General features: G+C 40.3%; 1 protein-coding gene across 1 annotated transcript in view; it reads right to left on the reverse strand.

The window, feature by feature from the left end:
- Positions 1-1378: 1378 nt before the first annotated feature.
- lrp1bb (low density lipoprotein receptor-related protein 1Bb) overlaps positions 1379-19112 on the reverse strand; it is a 278342-nt gene continuing 260608 nt past the window's right edge. Inside the window, exons 69-77 of the mRNA XM_030080256.1 lie at positions 15823-15984; positions 14987-15161; positions 14501-14605; positions 11120-11233; positions 8834-8910; positions 7447-7537; positions 6982-7132; positions 5509-5583; positions 1379-2586 (exon numbers count right to left, since the gene is read on the reverse strand). Of these exons, the coding sequence (XP_029936116.1) occupies positions 2446-2586; positions 5509-5583; positions 6982-7132; positions 7447-7537; positions 8834-8910; positions 11120-11233; positions 14501-14605; positions 14987-15161; positions 15823-15984 (1091 nt within the window). The 3' untranslated portion in view covers positions 1379-2445. The remainder of the gene's footprint in view (positions 2587-5508; positions 5584-6981; positions 7133-7446; positions 7538-8833; positions 8911-11119; positions 11234-14500; positions 14606-14986; positions 15162-15822; positions 15985-19112) is intronic.

Here is a 19112-nt window from a genome sequence, read left to right on the forward strand (position 1 = left end):
TTAACTGAATATTTTTGTGGCATTTAGGTTTCTAGGTGAACTGGTCATCCTTGGATTTCTGACTCTTTCATTTCTTTTCTTTTACTGCAGGCGACATAGGAGGCAGCTGGAAACTGCAGAAAGCTATTGTTGCCATCATCAAAATGTCGTGTGATGGGCCGGGAGGGCTGGCAGATCCTGCAGATAGCTCAGAAAGCACAGAAGGACGGAGAAAGGGCAGGAGCGCCGTTGTCTCCCCTTGTTGCCATGGCGAGGGAGGAGGTGAAGTGCCGAGGAATGGAGAGACAGCCATTGTGAAAGTGAATAGAGACTGACTTATCATTCAGCGGGCGGCACCGGAGCCGTGTCCCCACCAGGTAATGAATGCTCTTGGCCTTCCTGCACACCCTGGGAGGGCAATAATCCCCCATCATCTACCCTCCTCTGCACAGCGGGTAGGACGCCTCACACTGCTGATTGACTTGTTAGGTCAGTGGCCACGTGAACCCTGGAAATGTAACATCTCTGCCAGTCTGGTTGGTGTTTGAACAGGCTGGCAGGGCTGTGTCTGCTGTAATTCAGACAGATTTGTCTTAGGCGCATAGTAAACCACATTTATTTGATTTTTTTTTTTTTTCTTACTTTTCACCACTGAGCCGCTTTGAAGTGCTGCTGTGCGACAGCTTGTGGACAGGGACTAGATCACGCTCAAGGTGTAAGGTGATCTGCTGTGGCCTGAAGCAGTGGTTTTCAAAGAGGGCTCCGGGGCCCCCCAGGGGTCTTTGATGGGCTTTCCAGAGGGTCCTCAACAAAGAGAAACAGTTGCAGTTCAATAATTCATCGGAATTTGTCAAAAATGACTGTATGATTATTTTAACATTGTGTTTTTAGATCACCTCTTTGAATCTGTTTGTCATCTTAAGTTCAAGTAAAGCATGTAACAGTTTAATATTTAACACAAACCAAAATATCTTGTCCTTTCAGGGTCACTCATATGGATCACATACCTTCAAATCAGGGCTCAGCAATCTGAACACAATCCATTGTTTTTCTTGATGAACAATCATTAGTAATGTGGACATGATGACAGTACAGCTACAACAGTCTAATAAGCTCTGAAAAATGCACTCCTTTACTTAAATACAGCCTTTAAAACCAGGGAAAGACATTTATGTCATATCAGAATATTACAATATTCAAATTCCCTGACAGTGTCTTGTCTCATATCATGATATTGAATAATATCAACATATTGCGTGGCCTGTATCAAATCAGAGTCTCTGGCTTAATGAGAGTCAACTCAGAGGTTCAGAACGTGAAAACGTGTAAAACCCCTGGCCTGTATTCACCCAAAGAGGACACCTGAAGTGGAAATAAGCCACCTTTATTCGATATCGATTTACATTTTATATAAAAATTACTTACATTTAATACATTTCTTCAAAATACAAGCAGCCAAACGACATACAAATCAAATACAAAATTATAAAATTTCTTATATTTATCGTCTTCCTTCTGAAGTAACAGATGTGTTTTATAATAATAACCTTTTTTTGTAGTTGTGGTAAATATTTTACTTGTCTATATCCTTAAGCCGTCTTGTTGACATACGAGACCTAGAAAAATATGATATTCAGTATCTGTCATTTCAGTGTACAGTACAGGATCTGGGATTCGGATCTCAGAACATTCAAGGTGGGCTTCAATCTCTCTCACCAAAGCACAAGTTCATATGGGATACTACTGCTGTGACAGTGCGGAAGCATCTGTCCAAATGAAAAACGTGGAAATGGAAAACAGACATAAAGAAACAGGAAAGACAGAACATCTATGTAATTAGATAATATGTGGCAAAAGGATCATGTCGATATAATCACTGGAAATCCAGTCAAAGTTGAGCTTTTGTGTCCCGAGACAGAAAAACAAAAGGTCCATAGACATCAAGCTTCACTGCTCAGGTGTGAAGTTATAATATGATCCATACATCACATGAAACATGTGCAAATGAAAACATTGCCTCTATCAGAAATAAACCACTCAGCTATTCTCTAAGATACTTATATTTGTCCAGAAAATTGAGCCAAGTCTGCACGTGTCACCTTCATCAAAACAACAGTGTCCATTCCACTTGAATTAGAGACAGGTACAAATTTGAGCACTGCATCTTCAGGTTTAAACTGTGCACAGGTGTGGATTCTGGTGTTAATAAAGTTTTTGCAACTCAGCAGCTTTACTTCAATGTCATAACGGTATATAGCGCTGTATACCTAATGTTTGACAAACATTAGAAAGCAAACAGAAAACAGAAAAGAAAACTGTTCAGCACACAAACAAGGACATTATGCTGATGCTAAACCAATAAAACCTAACCAAGAGCCTGATAGGAAATAGAAAATTCTTGTTTCCTCCTTCACTTTTTACATTTGTACATTGTGGTAAAAAAGGAGTAGAAAGTGTTAAGTCAGGCTATGCGGCGGTTTCATGAATTGTCCCCTCTAGTTTCTTTGGGAGTAGCTCTCTCCTCTCGTCAATATTGATGACTGGCTTCCGACAGTTCTGTCCATCCATATAGATCTTTGCATACACGGGGTTGGAGTAGTTCATGGGCTGCACAGGCAGAGAGGAGGAAGGAAGCGAGAAGGGGAAAGAGAAAAGATGGCTTACTATTCGCCTAAATGTCATGAGAACAATCATCATCTAGAGGAAAAGTCTGTGATTATCAGGTCAGGGCTGAGCGGGAAACGCTCTACACTCTGAAGTTGCGAGAACAAACAGATGAACAAATCTGAGATGTACCACCGCTAAAGCAGTGCAGAGTCAGAGAAGAGAAGGAAATGAGTCATGCATATTAGTGGAATATATTACCCAGCAAGCATTTAACAAATGGTGACATACAGCAGGTGGCCGAGTTAGCATCAAGTCAACATGAACTCAGACGAGCACTAAATTTGCACTTGGTAAATTCATATAAACAGGTTCAGGTACTGTTTGGAACTGACAGCAGAAACATGTTTGGGTCCTGACGTCACAAAAAAACGATGGAGGCGGCATCGATAGACGCCGTCTCAACATTTTGATGCTCCATTTGAACAGGATTTCTGCGTTGGTACAGGCCAGTGAACCAATATCAAAATGTTTGCCAGGTAACTGCCCAGTTCACACTGCTCTGTCCTTTATGTCCTATCACTGATTCTTGAGAATTTGGATAAAACAAGTTTTAATTTTGAAAAAAAAAAAAGTGTGTTAAATTACAAAATCTGAAGGTATATCTTTATAGGCCAAGGTCTTGGCTGTTCAGTAACGTACCGGTCCAACCTCCTCATTTTGCATTTTTTTCATAAAATAGGTTTTTCCAGTTATTAGGCTACTTTGTTTTTGTCAGCACCATCACCGTAATGATTTTTTTTTTTTATTTGAAAAACATATTTTTGTATTAAAAGAGACTAAGGGCCCTATCTTGCACCAGACTCCCTAAACCCGCTATTTGCGGATTTAGGATTTAGGAAGAGGCGTTCCCCCGTAAAAGTTGCTCTCTTGTGCACCTCCCGCTATCCGCAAAACACCTCCGCTACCCGCTATATTATGCATAGGCGTGTTTTGGGCGTTACGCCAGTTAAACCAATCAGTGTGCCAGGTGCCACTGCCTTTAAAGGCAGGCTGCGCTATCCTAGATCCTAAATCCTAAACCCGCGATGGAGAGAGGGAGGTAGATTTTCTCAGGGCTTCTACTGAGGCTAAAGCAAGTTGACTTTATATATATACATATTATATATTATATTATAGGCGAGTTAATTCGGGAGGGGGAGCCACATGTGTCCAAGTGGACGTGTCACAAGGTTGTACTGATTGAGTAAAATCCCCGGGCCACACCACAGACACACAAGAGGCAGAGGTGGAACTATGTGTAAACTAATTTATTGACAAGGTAGATTGGGCAAATAAAATATTAAAAATAAAAATATAGCACAGCTGCTGGCTTATGATAAAACAATAAAACGTGCTGGGGTAAGTGTCCAATTAAAACAGTCTTTCCTCTAAACAGTCTATATGAGTAATATACTCAGTCCATTCCGGCGGCGTCCCGGTATCAGTCCGACCGTGTGCGTGGCGAGGCTCCGTCGGGGCGCGCATTGAAGCCGCCTGGGCGCGCTCTCCTAACAGCCCAAACTTTAGGGAAAGCGGATAGCGGGTGGTCAGGACCACCCGCTATCCGCTATCCCTAAAGTGTGTGCGCAAGATAGCAACTTTAGGGATAGCGCATGAAACACGCCCACGACGCACCTCCAGGCGCAAATGATGCAGTCGGCATAACGGATAGCGGGTAGCGGGTGGCGCAAGATACCGTTTAGGGATAGCGGACGTTCCTAAATCCGCAATTTGCGGGTAGCGGGTAGTGGCAGCGGATAGCGGGTGGCACAAGATAGGGCCCTATTACTTTAATAATTCAACAGCACCAAAGAGACATATTGTAAGCATATTAATTAAAACCAATATAACTGCCTCTGACGGTGGTGACACTAATCTGACGGTGGTGACAGTCGCCTCATTAAAACATACATTTCCAAAATTTATACCACTCAAGTCAATGGCTTCTTACTTAACAACTTTATTTAACTATTTGGTACAAAAAATAACAATCCTGAGCTCTGTTATAAGCATTTTTCAGACTTCAGTCATCACCGTCACACAGAAAACCTGACGGTGGTGACGTCTGACGGTGGAGACAAAAACCTGCTCTTTCACATGATAAGCAGGAGTTGTTCACATTAGCCAGCTTGTTTCCCCCCTGTTGCTACCTGCATCAGACCTCTTCTTAAAAAGTATACATTTATTCCATAATCTAATTTAATATTTTTTATACAAAAGAGACGGTGTTGACATGTTGTGGTTGTGACAGTAGCAGTGTCCAAAAATATGAAGAGATTTAAGAGAAAATAGAAAACTTCCAGGAGCCTGAGCGGTCTTGAAGCATGCAGTAGAGCTGAAGGTTTGAAAAGGGCTCCTCAGGAATGTAATTGACCTTGTAGTTTTTTTATTATTATTTTTTAAATAAATATCTGACGGTGGTGACGAATATCTGGGACACATTTTGAGCAACCACAAAATAATAGTAAATATTGTTCAAAACCCATCGTTTGTAGTTTTTAATACATATTATGATGTACTCTTTCATGTGGTAAAGATATTATTCAGTGAAATTATTACTTTTTGTTGTTTTAATCAAGTTGAAATGATTATCTCCTATCTGAGAACAACTGGTTTTGTAGGGCATGGGCAACATATAATCATTAAATTAATACAAATTAAAAATAAACCTATAAAAGAACCTTACAAATGTGCAAAGGACCCCCTGATTATGCCCTTGATTCTTTTTATTCATTAAAATGTTGTAAATTTCCAGCAGAAATAGCATTTTTCTTAGTGGGACATGATTTATCCAAATTCTCAAGAATCAGTCCTATGTAAAAGTATGGATAAATTAACCTTGTCCTATTCAGGCAAATAAGGGGTAAAGTTTGGAAAATTCACCTGTCCAGGGATCACCTCCTTGGGCACAGCGTGTATGCCCAAGGTGCGAGGGTCACTGGATTTTACGCACCAGCCCTGCAACAAAACAAGCACCACCACTGTTCATCAGACCAGGGTAAATCTGGTTACAGCTGAGACTGAAAAAAAAATCATGCACTGAATAATAAAACTGGTTATCTACATTTACAAACAGGCATTTTCTATCAGTCCGGCCGATGATTACATGTCTGATCTTTTACAGGGAATGCAGACTGTACTCGAGCGTGTTAAAACGGGGAAATGTCGAGGGGGAGGCACTTCCATTCGATGAGGAGAAGATAATGGAATACAGGAAACTAGTTAACATTCAAGCCAGTGAGTCTCTTGAAAATACAGCCAGATTGGACTGACAATAGCAGATGTCAAAGTTGGCAGGGCAAGAAGCAATAGCATTAGGCTTGAAGCTCCTAGCGGGTGAGCAAGATAACAACATCAGTGAAGGTGTTATGATTCATTTGATATGCTGAGTGTTAGTGCAGGGCTGAGGTCTATGCACAGATGAGACCGACAGCTATATGACACATTTCCCTTGGTGTGCAGCACCTGTGTATACATCCTATACAGCGGTTGTTTACACATCTGCAGCTCTTAATGTGATAGAGCCTCATTTATCACAGCTCTAGATAACATGGTGTGTCTGCCAAGTTATTAGCACAGAAACAATCAACAACAAACCCAAATTGTGCTGTTAGTTGATTTTGGGGCAGCTGCTGAGATTTCCTGGATCCTGTTTTTGTTCCATCTTTCATTTAAACACAATTAAGCCAAAAGAATTAGGCTGCTCTGGATGTACAGGAAGTTACACATTCAATTTCCAAGTGTTAACAAGTGTTGGTTTTTCAGTGACAATTATTTGGGGTTAACAAGTGTTGATCAGAGTTGTTTGTTCACTCCTGGAGCTATTATGGCTCTGGGCGGCTGGGCAAAGCTATCACAAGTGTTAAATTAACTCTGATGATCATGTACTTCCACCTCAAGTGTTTATTTTTACACTTTCACAGTCAAATTAACAGCTGATTCTGCTGTGAATGTGTACAGTATGCGTTACTTTTTTAATATTTTTTAGTGTCTGCACATTGTATTTCAGTCATCTAAGGAATTTGGCTATAACGGCTCTACTCTCAAAACCACATTAAACAGGAGTAACATAACTCATTTTTTACTTTTTTTTTACACTATAAATATGACAGAGGCTATCATTTGTCGCTTAGCTTTTCTAGAAATAGCCTGACAGAATTGTTAATTGTTAATTTCTATGAAAACTTAAGATATTCGCTATTTTCTTCCACAAAATAAAACAGAAGTCTGGGGATAAGACAAATAACCAGCATTCATGTATTGTACATCATCAAGCTTGCTTCCTAGACAAGTAAAGCTTCAGGTCGCTGTGAGCACAGTAGTCGGCTTGTGTCTTAATAAATCACACAGACCAACCTTATGAGGATCCAAAGTGAAGTTGGGTCGCAGCAGGCTGCCAGCATCTGCGTGGTTGTCATGGTCCACTTCATACATGTTGTACGAGGGGTTGCCAATCTCCACGTTTATCCCTCCGTTTGTCATGGGCTGCCTCTGCACACGTTTGCCCCTGGGGTGCGGTGGAGGTGGAGGATAGCCAGCAATGATTACCATGACACACAACAGGCAGCTCAAGCCTGCTGCACGGCACTGTGTGACTCCAAACAACAAATAACATCCCGCCACCTCGCATGGCTGCAGTGCATAATTTGACTTAGCAGATCCTTAAAGCTGAATTGTAATCAGAGGGCTGCAGCAGGAGGCAATCATCCCACAGAATATGTTCAAAGTGTCACCTTTTCAGTTATACAGCAAAGATATCTATTAATTTTCAAAGCAATGGAAGGCAGCATTGGATTGGACTGTGCACCACTTTTTTCTTACCTCTGTCTCCGTCTGCAGATGAAAACGCCTGCCACCACCGTCACAATCAAGATGACCAGCAGGACCAGAGGCACAATGATAGCTATGCTCCCTAGGGCACAAACAGAGGGAAGATGGGGTGGAGAGATGAGTAGGGATGGAGGAGAGGTGAGACGGGGTCACATACTGCTGTATGCAACCACCGCTGATGTGTGTGTAGATCTTACAGGAAAAGACCATGTTTTCCTTTTTTTTCCTTTTTTAATTAATTAATTTATTTATTTTTTAAATTTTGTTATTCACCATGGTTGGTGAAACTTGGCACACTTATTCTCAATATTTCACTCTGGCAATTCACATCCAAGAACTGCCCAGTTCGCATATATACACACATAAATATAAGATTCATGATCCCTTAGTCATCTAATCCAGATGAAGGTTTTCTGTTGAAAGATTTTTTTTTTTTTTTTTTTTTAATCCAAATAAAGAAACATTGTATAGACATTTTCCTAGAAAATGCATTGGCTTCCATTTTTATCTATCTTTTCTCCTTTTACTGTAATACTGTTACACTTCTCTGAATTTCCCTGGTTGGGATCAATAAAGTATATCTATCTATCTATCTATCTATCTATCTATCTATTCTCTGCTGCTGGCCAGTGAGTTTCTATCTCTGGCTGAAGGGATGTTGCGACTAGTTGTTCCCCAGCCAAATTAAAAAACAAAGTTCAGGAACTGAAGCAGAGATACAGCGGCCACATGCCCACGAGGCAGCTGATTCAGTTCAGAGATGAAGCTTTACAATATGTGGCTTATTCATTTGAGGGGTAGCTGCACAGGTCTTTAAGTATAAAGAATGTCTATTATTTCTTTCTTTCATTCTTTCTTTCCTTTTTTCCCAATTCAAGGTCTGGCAAAGTGTGATAACTGGACAAATCTCTAAATCAGGTCAAGAGAATGCTGCTTGAAAACTTGGTAGGAAGCCTGTTATACTAGACACTCAGTTAAACATATTTCTAGAACAGAGAAACATTGAAAATGATGTAGTTTAGTTAGCTGTGGTTTAGTTAGAAGAGTTTTTCTTGAGTGAATTTAAAGTCTTCACAGCACTGAGCTGTGACTGGCTGAAAACAGCAGCTCCTGTAATTCAAATGAGGTAAACCTTCTGAGTGGAGGCTTTCCAGCCCAAGTGCTGCAATCTGGTCTGATTGGAAGGATTTCAGTAATTCTTTAGTGAGGGGAGCCAATCAGGACCAAGTCCAGCTGTGATGCAATTACTTAGTCTGAAACTGCCTGTAAAACAGGATAGGTTTTTGACAAATAAATAACCATAAATGCACCCATTCTAAGAAAATCAAATTTTAACAGTGCTTACACAGAACATTTTGACATCATTTGCTGCACTCACCTCCACTGGTGTTGTCTGATCTGCTGCTTTTTGGGGCCGGTCTCTCACACTGTGTTCCTGCCCAGTTGGCTGAACATCTGAAGGAGGTCAACAGAGAGAGCAAATCAACTACTGCTAGCACTTTGTATCCTTCTCCTAACACCAGAGACTTCTGAGAAAAACCACACAACACTGAACTAGAGTACAACCATGACTTGTACGTTAAATTAGGTTTCAGTCTTTCTACACAGTCCTTTGATCCAACACAAACAACATACCTCCTGGAGGGGATATACACTCTATATTTACATGCTGTGTCCAGAAACAGCTTGTGAACATTAACATGTTGAATATTCAGTGGAGAAAAAAAAAAAGAAAAAGAAATGGAGACAGCGGGACAACAAGTCCTCATCTCATTTGTGTTCGAATGGCGCCTGATGGTTGTGATGTATGACCCTTGTTAGAGGAGGTGATATCCAATTTCACATGATTGACGCAGATGGGTCCGTAAAGCATGAATGATCTGGTGCAACTGGATGATGATAGAATGAAATTACTTTAAATTACATGCACTGTAAGAATCCGAACGTCAGGCTATCATAAATAAGAATGCAGCCTCGTACATACGAGAAATGAATCACGCCCTCATAGAACGAAATGTCACAGCAAGAACCATCATGAATTTTAATGGAAGACAGTGGGTAGCGGGGAGTTCAATCTCCTTTAGGTAACATAAACCATCAAAAAAAATTATTCCTTAAGTGATTAACAAGTGAATTATCTCCTTAACCTCAACTAGTGATACTGAACATAAACAAAAGTCACTGACGAGATGTTTAAGTCTATCAGTCTAGTTCAAGGAGACACATCATAGATCAGTAACTAACAAGAACCATATTCAACTTGTCACAATGCACAGGTTACAGATGCAGACCACCCACATCACAGTTTCACATCACACACACACGCACACACACACACAGCCAGTGTAGCTGTTTAGTGTCCCCCCGCTTCCTGTGTGCTCAGCGGGAGCTGAATGGGATGGGTGAATGGGTGGCAGTGAGGGGCAGTAAAGGTACAGAGTGGAGTCCTGCAGCAACTGATTATGTAAGAATCTGACGGATCTTGTAATGAGCGGTCAAAACGTAATAAAATGACATTCAAAATATGCTACAAATGCAATAAACCCCATTAATACAATAAAATGACAGACAAGATTAATATTAAAAGATATTCCAATCCATTGAAGATCATTACTACATTAGGGATATAACATTTTTAACATATTGTAATAAAACTCTCATGATGTAACGTGTTATTACGGTCTTTATAAAGGAACACAATATGCAAAGCTGCACAGAGCCGACTGAAATGAGGACTCTTGAGACTCAGCTGACAAAAAATGTGAAATACGTGGTCTGATGATGAAAGCCATGCAGACTCAACTATCATATTTTGTACCTATGCCATGTTTTTGGTCAGTTGAGTTTAGGGTCCTTGCTTCATTTTGCACAGTGCGAGTCTAATTGCATGGCTTATTTTATTATTAGTCAATGTTACTATTATCAATATTATAGCTAGTATGAAGTCAAAAAAGGGATAACGCTGAAACCAGATGAGAGAAAGAAGGTTCTCTCGAAGTAGACGATGAGCAGCTCATCCTGAAATGGAGGATGTGGGTGCGAATTGTCCTGCATGGGAGAATAGAGCGCTGGCAGTTTTATCATTTCATCCAAGAGCTCTGCCTGGATAGAGCCTGTTTCAGGGACTCTTTCTGCTTGACAGTGGAGCAGTTGGACTGCCTGCTCACTTTGTAAAACCGAGCATGGTGACATTGACATAATGTGCTGTGTGGCGACAGTTTAGACAACTTGGGACGCAGGGCGGTGCCGCAAAAAGCAACTCTCCAGAGTGCCAAGTCTAATAGGTAGGAGGAGACATGTAGCACTCAAATATTTTAAAATAACTGAACTACAGCTGCAGACCTGTCCAAAGAGTATCCAGTATAATGTATAATCAGTACCTTGTGACATAATAATCGCTAGGTAATTTTATAATGTAATATCGTTACATAAGCTGTATTTTTCCCACATATTTTACATGTTTAACCCGTTTCAAGGGACGTTTTGACGATTCACCACGTTGTCTGACAGTTACTACATTATCAGTTGCTGCAAGGCGGCGCTGTGACAAGAGGACCGTACACTGGACTGGGGCTGAAATGGAGCCGGATGGAGTAGGGGTGTGGGTGTGGACGAAGGGGACGAGTGGGCTCTGGATGCAGCCGGAGAGTTGAGAGGGACCTACTTGCAGCGTGGTTTGTTAAGGGCTGTTATTGTGCACATCCCCTCATTCTGACAGAAGTAATCGCAGGGGTTGGCCAGCTCATCACAACGTTGGTTCTTGAACCCTGACGTGCAGCTGCAAAACATTGTGGTGGGAGTGATAAAAGGGCCCACAGAATGTATATCGTTGAACTGCTGGCTCCTTGATGAATGGAGACTCACACACGGTTTGGTCCCTTTCAACAACTTCAGTAACAAGTTTGAATAAGCTGAAGTTGCATCTGAATTAAGCAAATTACAGTCCTCCAAAACCCACACAAGTGCTATGAACACAGAGCATCTCCAGTGCAGGAGTGTTTTAGCTGCCGAGTTACAGAAAACATCTGCACGAGAAGAATCTGTTACAGTAGTTTCACCTCTTAGATGTTCATTCCTTTGATAAATAAGGTATGTGATTCTAATGAGGCAACCAATGCTGAGGATTTATTTTCATTTGATTCCCAAGAGCATAGAATGTCAGATGTTTGTTTTCAAAATATTCCCACGAGGTTAGCAAATGATATACAAGTCATAAAATATGCATACGATATCAAGATGTATACATTGTAAAAGAAAAGGCATACAAATCCACCGTGGAAGATATGTTATGCTGCAGATGATTCAAAATATGATAAAGAATGCTCAGATTGCTCTTTATTTTTTTTGCCTCTATATTTGACTCAGATGTAAAATTGCTTTCTGTAAATTGATGCAAATAGATATCCTGTCACATGCATGAAGAATTCACACTCAATCCTAGTGTGATGTTGAAAAACTCTCACAGTCTTGCACCTTAAGTGATATACTGAATTAAGGGAAAAAGAAAATTTTTCACCCATTCATGGAGTTGTGTTAAAGCCATCTGCCACGTTAATGAGACCATCTCACAAGTCAGATTTTAATATTATGATATTAAAATCTGACAGCGTCGATTTCAGATCAGTGTACTCTACCGGAAATCCTGCCTTCATTTGGTTGTTGAATGGATTCAACCAATCAGGAGTGGGAGGGGCCAAATCTAAATGAAACTCCTGGAAACTTAGCGCTGTAGTAAACAAATTTATGAGCTGCTTTTTAACTTTAAGTTTAGGAGGAAGACTTTAAAAACAAAACAAAACAAACAAACAAACAACAACAAAAAAAAAACAGTCAAAACGATGATACACAGTGAACTAAATCCACTGCTTTTAGATAATTGTAATGATATAAAAGAATGACGTGTCAGTATTTTTGGAGATAGTTGGATCCGTCCACACCTCCCTATGACCTCCTCGTAAACTAACGTCACATGATGTACAAAGAATATTTACACTTGTGAACACAATTGCAGAAAAAATTAAAGGCAAAATATGTAATTTTAAGCAGCTTCAGCACCATCTAGTGGACATTGCTATTCGCGTCTGAATACAGACACAAGTATAGCAGTTATGAAACAAAGCATATTTCTTTTACCTTGCGTCTTTAACATAACACAACACGGGAGGCTTTCACCAAGAAAAACAAATCAAAGCCCTGGACAGGTTTGGCTGTTTTGAAAGTCGTAATTTTTTGGCAGCCATCATGGGAAAAGTGGTGTGACTGTTACTGATCAATAACACTTTGATCGCCCCACTGCTATGTTATGGTCATTTGCACATTGGAGTGAGAAAATTACTCCATATTCTACCTTTAAAGGAAATCGACCCCATGATCTGATTGGAGAAAATGAGTTATACGGCTGCACATGAGACTTTCATTTGCAGCATCAGAGGTCAGCCATACTTAGATTTAAATCCTCGATTTAATATGGTGATATTAAAAACTGACTTGTGAGATTAGAGGTGAGGTTGTGGTTTCATGTCCATCATTTAGTGCCGCATGGCATCTGTGATGATCAGATAGCACTTGATCTTATTTCATGGTTGGCTGTGGTAACCTTTCTTCTGCCTGCTCTCAAATTGTGGTGGAGTTTTGTTTGTGGAATATTCCCATCTCTTAATTGCTCTGAATGGCACAAACAGTTCCTCCAGTGGTTTGACATTTTCAATAATGTGGAGAGATGAAACCTGAGCTATTGTATAGTTTATATAGTTGAGCTTTTTTTTTCAAGAGCATATTTCCTCATCCTCTGTGTAGACAGTAACTCATTAAAGCAGAGGTGTTCTCTGTGGTCTAAAAATGGGGACAGGAAGGAGGAGAGCAGGGTTCCTGTTCCAGGCCGTGAGCAGAGTCATGGCCACAGTTGAATCCGGATTCGACTCTGTGTCAGAATGCAGGAGAGGGCTTGGATATTTATTCTTGCTATATTTACTACTGGAAGATATTGGTGAGTTTCCAAAAAAAAAAAAAAAAAAAAAAAAAAAAAAATCTCCACAACCTTTGTGCTGTTTATCTCAAGCATTACCATTACAATTGAAACAGCTCTGCCCTGAAAGGTTTTGGGAGGGCTTGATGAAATATACATTTACTGAGAGTATAAGGTCAAACATTATGATTTCTTGACACAGACATATCCATCATCTCACATAATCTCTGTGCCTTGCAGCAAATGAATAAACCACATTATCAAGATCTGTTAACCTAGAGGAATATGAGATGGGATCATTTGCATAGAAATTGATTCTATCCCTTTGAATGTGCGAGTGATGACCACAAATTTCATTTTAACTACAGTGGACAATGGGCAGTTTAAAAAAAAAGATAAGAGATTGAGCAAAAGGATTGGCTTTAGAAATGGATTTCCAATTATCTCCATGGGAAACTTTTTAACACCGCTCCACACCTGATTATAGCCGCGCTGATATTAATCTACGACCAACACTCTTCGGTCTCTCTAGCAGCCTTGATGATTTCCTCATGTCTGCCAGTCAAGGCTTTGTCTGTTACAAGTTTTTTTTGTTTTTTGTTTTTTTCTATTGAGTTTCATCCCTTGGACAACCGGAGTGACACATACCTCACTGCTCAGGATCTTGTTAGGAGGAGACTTCTAAAACCTACCACTGCAGAGACTCACTGAAACCTGACATCAGCTCTTAACTGCAGAGAGGAACGGTGTGATGTGTTCAGAATTGGAAAGCTTTGAAGGGGTTTGAAGCCATTTTTTATCTGCTTAAAGACCTTAAGGCACAGTTAAGTGTCACTCAGCTTATGATGGTGTACAGGCACTCAGCTCCCTGCTGTGCCATGGCCTCCACATAGTGGCATCAAACCTTCCCTCAACGTAAGGATTTCTAATATCCCATGAAGATTTTCAGTTCCGCTTTCAAGGCCAGTCTCTCTGTGCCAAGAGCCGACATTTGAATGGTTGTGGTAACAGAGTGTGAATAACAGTGGAGAACATTAGATTTTTTTCCCCCTCTCCTCTACCCATTAAGCGGTGACTTACTGACAGAAAGGCAGGTTGGTGTCGGGGTCCAGGTGACAGGTGCCTCCGTTGTAGCAGTATCCGTCACACAGCTGACAGCTGGGTGCTATTCTGCCATTTGTGCAACTGGAGGGGTGCAGAAATAATGGATGCTAGCAGCAAGCAGAAATTATACTTTTGCAAGAGGCTACGATGATGCAATTTTTTTGTCAGCCATGTACTTAGTTGAAATAAGAATGGGTATTCTTCTCAGCTGTTTGATTGGGTGACATTACTAGCTCTTAATCAGCGTATTGTCAGACACATGGGTCATGTGGAATGGTGTGATATATTTTTCAATATTAATCAAATTGTCAGATCTGGCAAGATCCAATCTGTTGTCAATCATATTTAGTTGAAGTGACGTGAATGATAGTATGCTGCTTGGAGTTTGTTGTAGAGTAGATGAAGTCTGAACACCTTAAGATGATGGCAAGAAGGATGAAGGGTAAGATACCAAACACTCACTTGCAAACCACATCTCCTGTCTCCTCATTAATGAGGCAGGGAGCTCCATGGCACCGCAGACACTTGTCCACCTCACACTTGTTTCCCTCAAACCTGGCAGGACACACACACTCCACATAGCCGCTACTGGATAATGTACAAGCCTTGGAGTTCACACAGTAGTGATGGCAGATGTCTGTTCAGCCATTCAGAGCGGGATGCAGAGAGAGAGAGAGAGGGAGAGAGAGAGAGAGAGGGAAGAACAAAGAGAGAGAGGGAGTTGTGTATAATGAGAAACTGGGAGCATAGTTTAAGCTGGTTTGATTGGAATTTTACAGGGCTTTAATGGGACTTAATTATCCGCATCAAATGACATCTCAGCCACAGATGAAAACATATCACCCCTTGGGCACGCAACAGTAGGAAAATACTAATGGTGTGCAATTGAAATTGTTTTCCCTCAACCCATTATGATAAAGTATTGCATCGAAAGGAAAATATATTATCACTACAGCACAGAAACACCCAAAGGTTGTTTGACAGTAGCTTTTTGATTTCCTTTATCTGCAAATAGAGGCAAATGTGGTGTTTGTGAAAAGAAAATGCCTTAGGATGTTTTGTTTTTTTGCAACTCTATTTGTCTATGAACTTTGAAATGCTAAGCTTCATAGAGTTTTAGGAATCAAGACTGAATTCGAATCAGTGCTTCGTTTTTTACCATTGTTGTTGCTATTCTGTGCACTTCTCAGCTTGAGAGACAGCCTAATGTCAATCGTCCAAAGGTCATGTGCATGATAATCATAATTTGCTGTTGTGTTTGCTGCTGCCGTCTTAGATGCTGTGGGCACAGGACTCACGGTAAAGACACCGGTCTCCAGTATACTCTGCCATGCAGCGGCACACGGGCTGGTTCCCCTGACTGACGTCGCAAGTTCCACCATTCAAACAGTAGTTGTCACAAACCCTCCGCTCACAGAACGGCCCCGAGAACCCGGCAGGACAGCGGCATGTAGGCTTTCCTGGACAAAGAGAGAGAGAGAGGGAGATAGAGAGCATGTTGTGTAACGCTGCTGTATGAAGGTATCTGCTGTATCCCACTGCTCTTTATGAACTTTAGCATCTCTGTTCTGCCTGTATGTAAGCAGAGTTTTACACCAGCTTGATGAAACATGATGGATTTTTGGATTTCAAGGTCCTTTTTATTGGATTTCAAGGTCCTTTAGGGGGGTGGGAGGGTGGGGTCAAGGGAGGGTTGTGATATTTCAAATAAGTGTTGCATAACCAAAACCTCATCTTGCTCTTTGTGGTTTTGTAACTGGCTTAGACAAACTTTGGTCTTGACTCATACCCAGTTCACATTAGACTTGGTTCTGGTGCCTTCTTCTCTTTCCCAAATGTAGCACACGAAGCTCGGTTCAGCGGTTGACTCAGTGTTCAGGTCCCAAGTGAATGAAGCCCCAAGCTATCAGCCTACCTAATATTGATAGTGATGGGTAATTCATCAAGTGGGTGCCACAATTTCCTCAGTGAGGAATATTAGCCTAATGATGCACCACTCAATCCCTTGTGAAGCTGAAGCACAGTCACAAAAGAATGATGTGTTTTGGTGTTTCAGGATGGCAATTATAATGCCAACCATGTACTGCAGTGAGAGCCAGGTGACAACACGCAGCTTTATGTCTTAAACCTGGCATATATATCTTCACAGCAGAAGTTCTACCTTGTCTTACAAGCATAATGAGACAGGCCACACCACTTTTGACTGATATCTGTTCCTAGCACAGACATGTAGGAGATGGTTTTGTTGGATATATTTATCATTAGATGATGTGAACACAGATACTCTGATACTCTAAGCTAATATTTTAGCATAGACTATCTTAGGTGATAGTCTATGGCAGGCACCATCACTAGATATTTGATTGATTCAACTGGGAAATGTCTATCCTCTAATTGATTATGAGGGTGCCTCCAGTCCCTCTTTATCACCAAAGCGGGTATTTGAGGAAACCCATTTGACAATAAACTCTCCCTCGCTCATCCTCGATCGCTCATTTAGACGAATACTCTCCTGCCTGGGAGACATGAGCTCAATGCAGTGAAACCTCTTCCTTTATGAAAAACCAGTCAATCGCAAAGCATGAATGAATCGACGAGCACCATGTGCCCGGCAGCACGACAAATATCACTACACTTTGATTCACTTCCCTCCCAGCCCTCTATGCATAAATAGGAGTACAATTCACCATGCATTCATCATAGCACATCTGATTTAACCCTTTGAAACCCGAACAAACTGGCTGGAATTCTTTGAAAAACAAGGGGGGAAAAGGCAATGAGCAACTTAACAAGTAATGCCCCACAAATAGCAATAAATTAGTAAAAGGTTACAAGAAAATGACATGGACATTAGCTTTAAAAAAAGAGATAGAGAGAATTATTAGAAATATATATATATATATATATATATATATATATACATACATACATATGTGTGTGTGTGTGTGTGTGTGTGTGTGTGTATTTCTTTATTGTTTTTTTTTTTTAATTTTAAGGAATTTTTGTTGCTTAATTTCAGGTCATTTCCTTGTTACTTTTTACAAATTTATGGCTCATTTTTGGGTCGTTTCTTATTTAGCTGCTCAAAACCTTTTTGCCATGATTTAGAAATAAAAATGAATCTGCTCAGGTTTCAAAGGGTAAAACAGTGAATCAAGCCCCAAATAAAACTGACTGTCAATAACAGGAGCCTTGCTTCCTCTAAGTCAGTTTCTTAACCAACTGCAGTGATCCCACAGAAAACACCTTGCAAAACAAATCATAGTAAAGTAACAAATCATAGTAAAGTAAAAATCATAGTAAAAAGTGGTGTTTTTTCAAACTGAATCCATATAACTTCACGAAACTCAGCTAGGAGGCTTGTCAAGGGTCAAGGCGGCGCTAAGTAAATTTCCACACTGTTTGGCTGAAAAGGGTGACAACAGCATCTCTGAAAAGGGGCACGCCTTATCACAAACAGGGCCATAACTTCCAGCTGAGACCTTGGCCAAGTTCTGCACTCCACTCAATACCCTCTTGTTTAAGTCAAGTATTAGCTATTTTAATAATCCCAACACTAACAAAGAAATTTGATCTGATTAATTCAGATTATTAATCTGATTGTTTGGATTCCATATAGTTCTATCCAAATTTAAAACCAGTGGAGAGGGAAGAATATTTGAAATGAAAAGATTTTACTGCAAATCTTCAAATTCAAATCAACAGCAAACATTTGAATCTGCAAATTCTTCATCTTAACACAAACTAAAAAAAATGCTGCTCACTTTTAATTTTTGGTCTCTGGTTGTAATCAACACATTCAGTGAATATATCTTTAATAAATACAGAATCTTGAGGTTTTTGCTATTATGAAACATTTAGGTGGCCACCATAGAATTTTAATTATTACTAAGAAAGCTTTAATATTTATATCAGCGTAAGTAAGTAAGGCAGGTTTTTTTTTGTTTGTTTGTTTGCTTGTTTGTTTGTTTTTTTTGTTTTGTTTTGTTTTGTTTTGTTTTGTTTTGTTTTGTTTTGTTTTGTTTTGTTTTTTTAATGGGAGAGCTTGTGGGTCTTGATTCAATCCTGCTGTTGGCATCTTGACATTTTCATATAAAACTAAATGTTTTGTAGGTCTGGTCGCTCACAAAACCATGGAAGCAGAGGAGGACAGGAGACCTGCACTTGACAGGTTTATTTTTTAGGCTTGTTTGGCAGAAGCTTCACCGACAAAAACTGCTCAACTGACAGATGTATCATCACAAATTTGACCTCAAGTGAGGTGGTGTGGACGTTCAAAAGGAAGACAAGTGTGATTCAGGAGCGCCACGTATTGGCTCAGAGGATAAGGTGAGATGGGCAGTCGGGCTGAATTGAAAATATACATTCATGGTGGTGACAGGTTGTGTCAGCAAGCTTAATCTGTCCTGAGCTCAACAGAAAGTGATTCTGGAGGAGGATTACAGCACAGAGGCCATTCATTACGCTGCACCATGAATGTTTATGAGTTCTGTGATGTTAATATCATTCTCGAATAATTGGCTACTGAGCGCTGGAGAAATGATGCATGGTCTGAATTATTGTTCCTCATACACTTGACAAAAAGATG

Source organism: Myripristis murdjan, chromosome 21, assembly GCF_902150065.1.
Source record: "Myripristis murdjan chromosome 21, fMyrMur1.1, whole genome shotgun sequence".
NCBI lineage: Eukaryota > Metazoa > Chordata > Actinopteri > Holocentriformes > Holocentridae > Myripristis > Myripristis murdjan.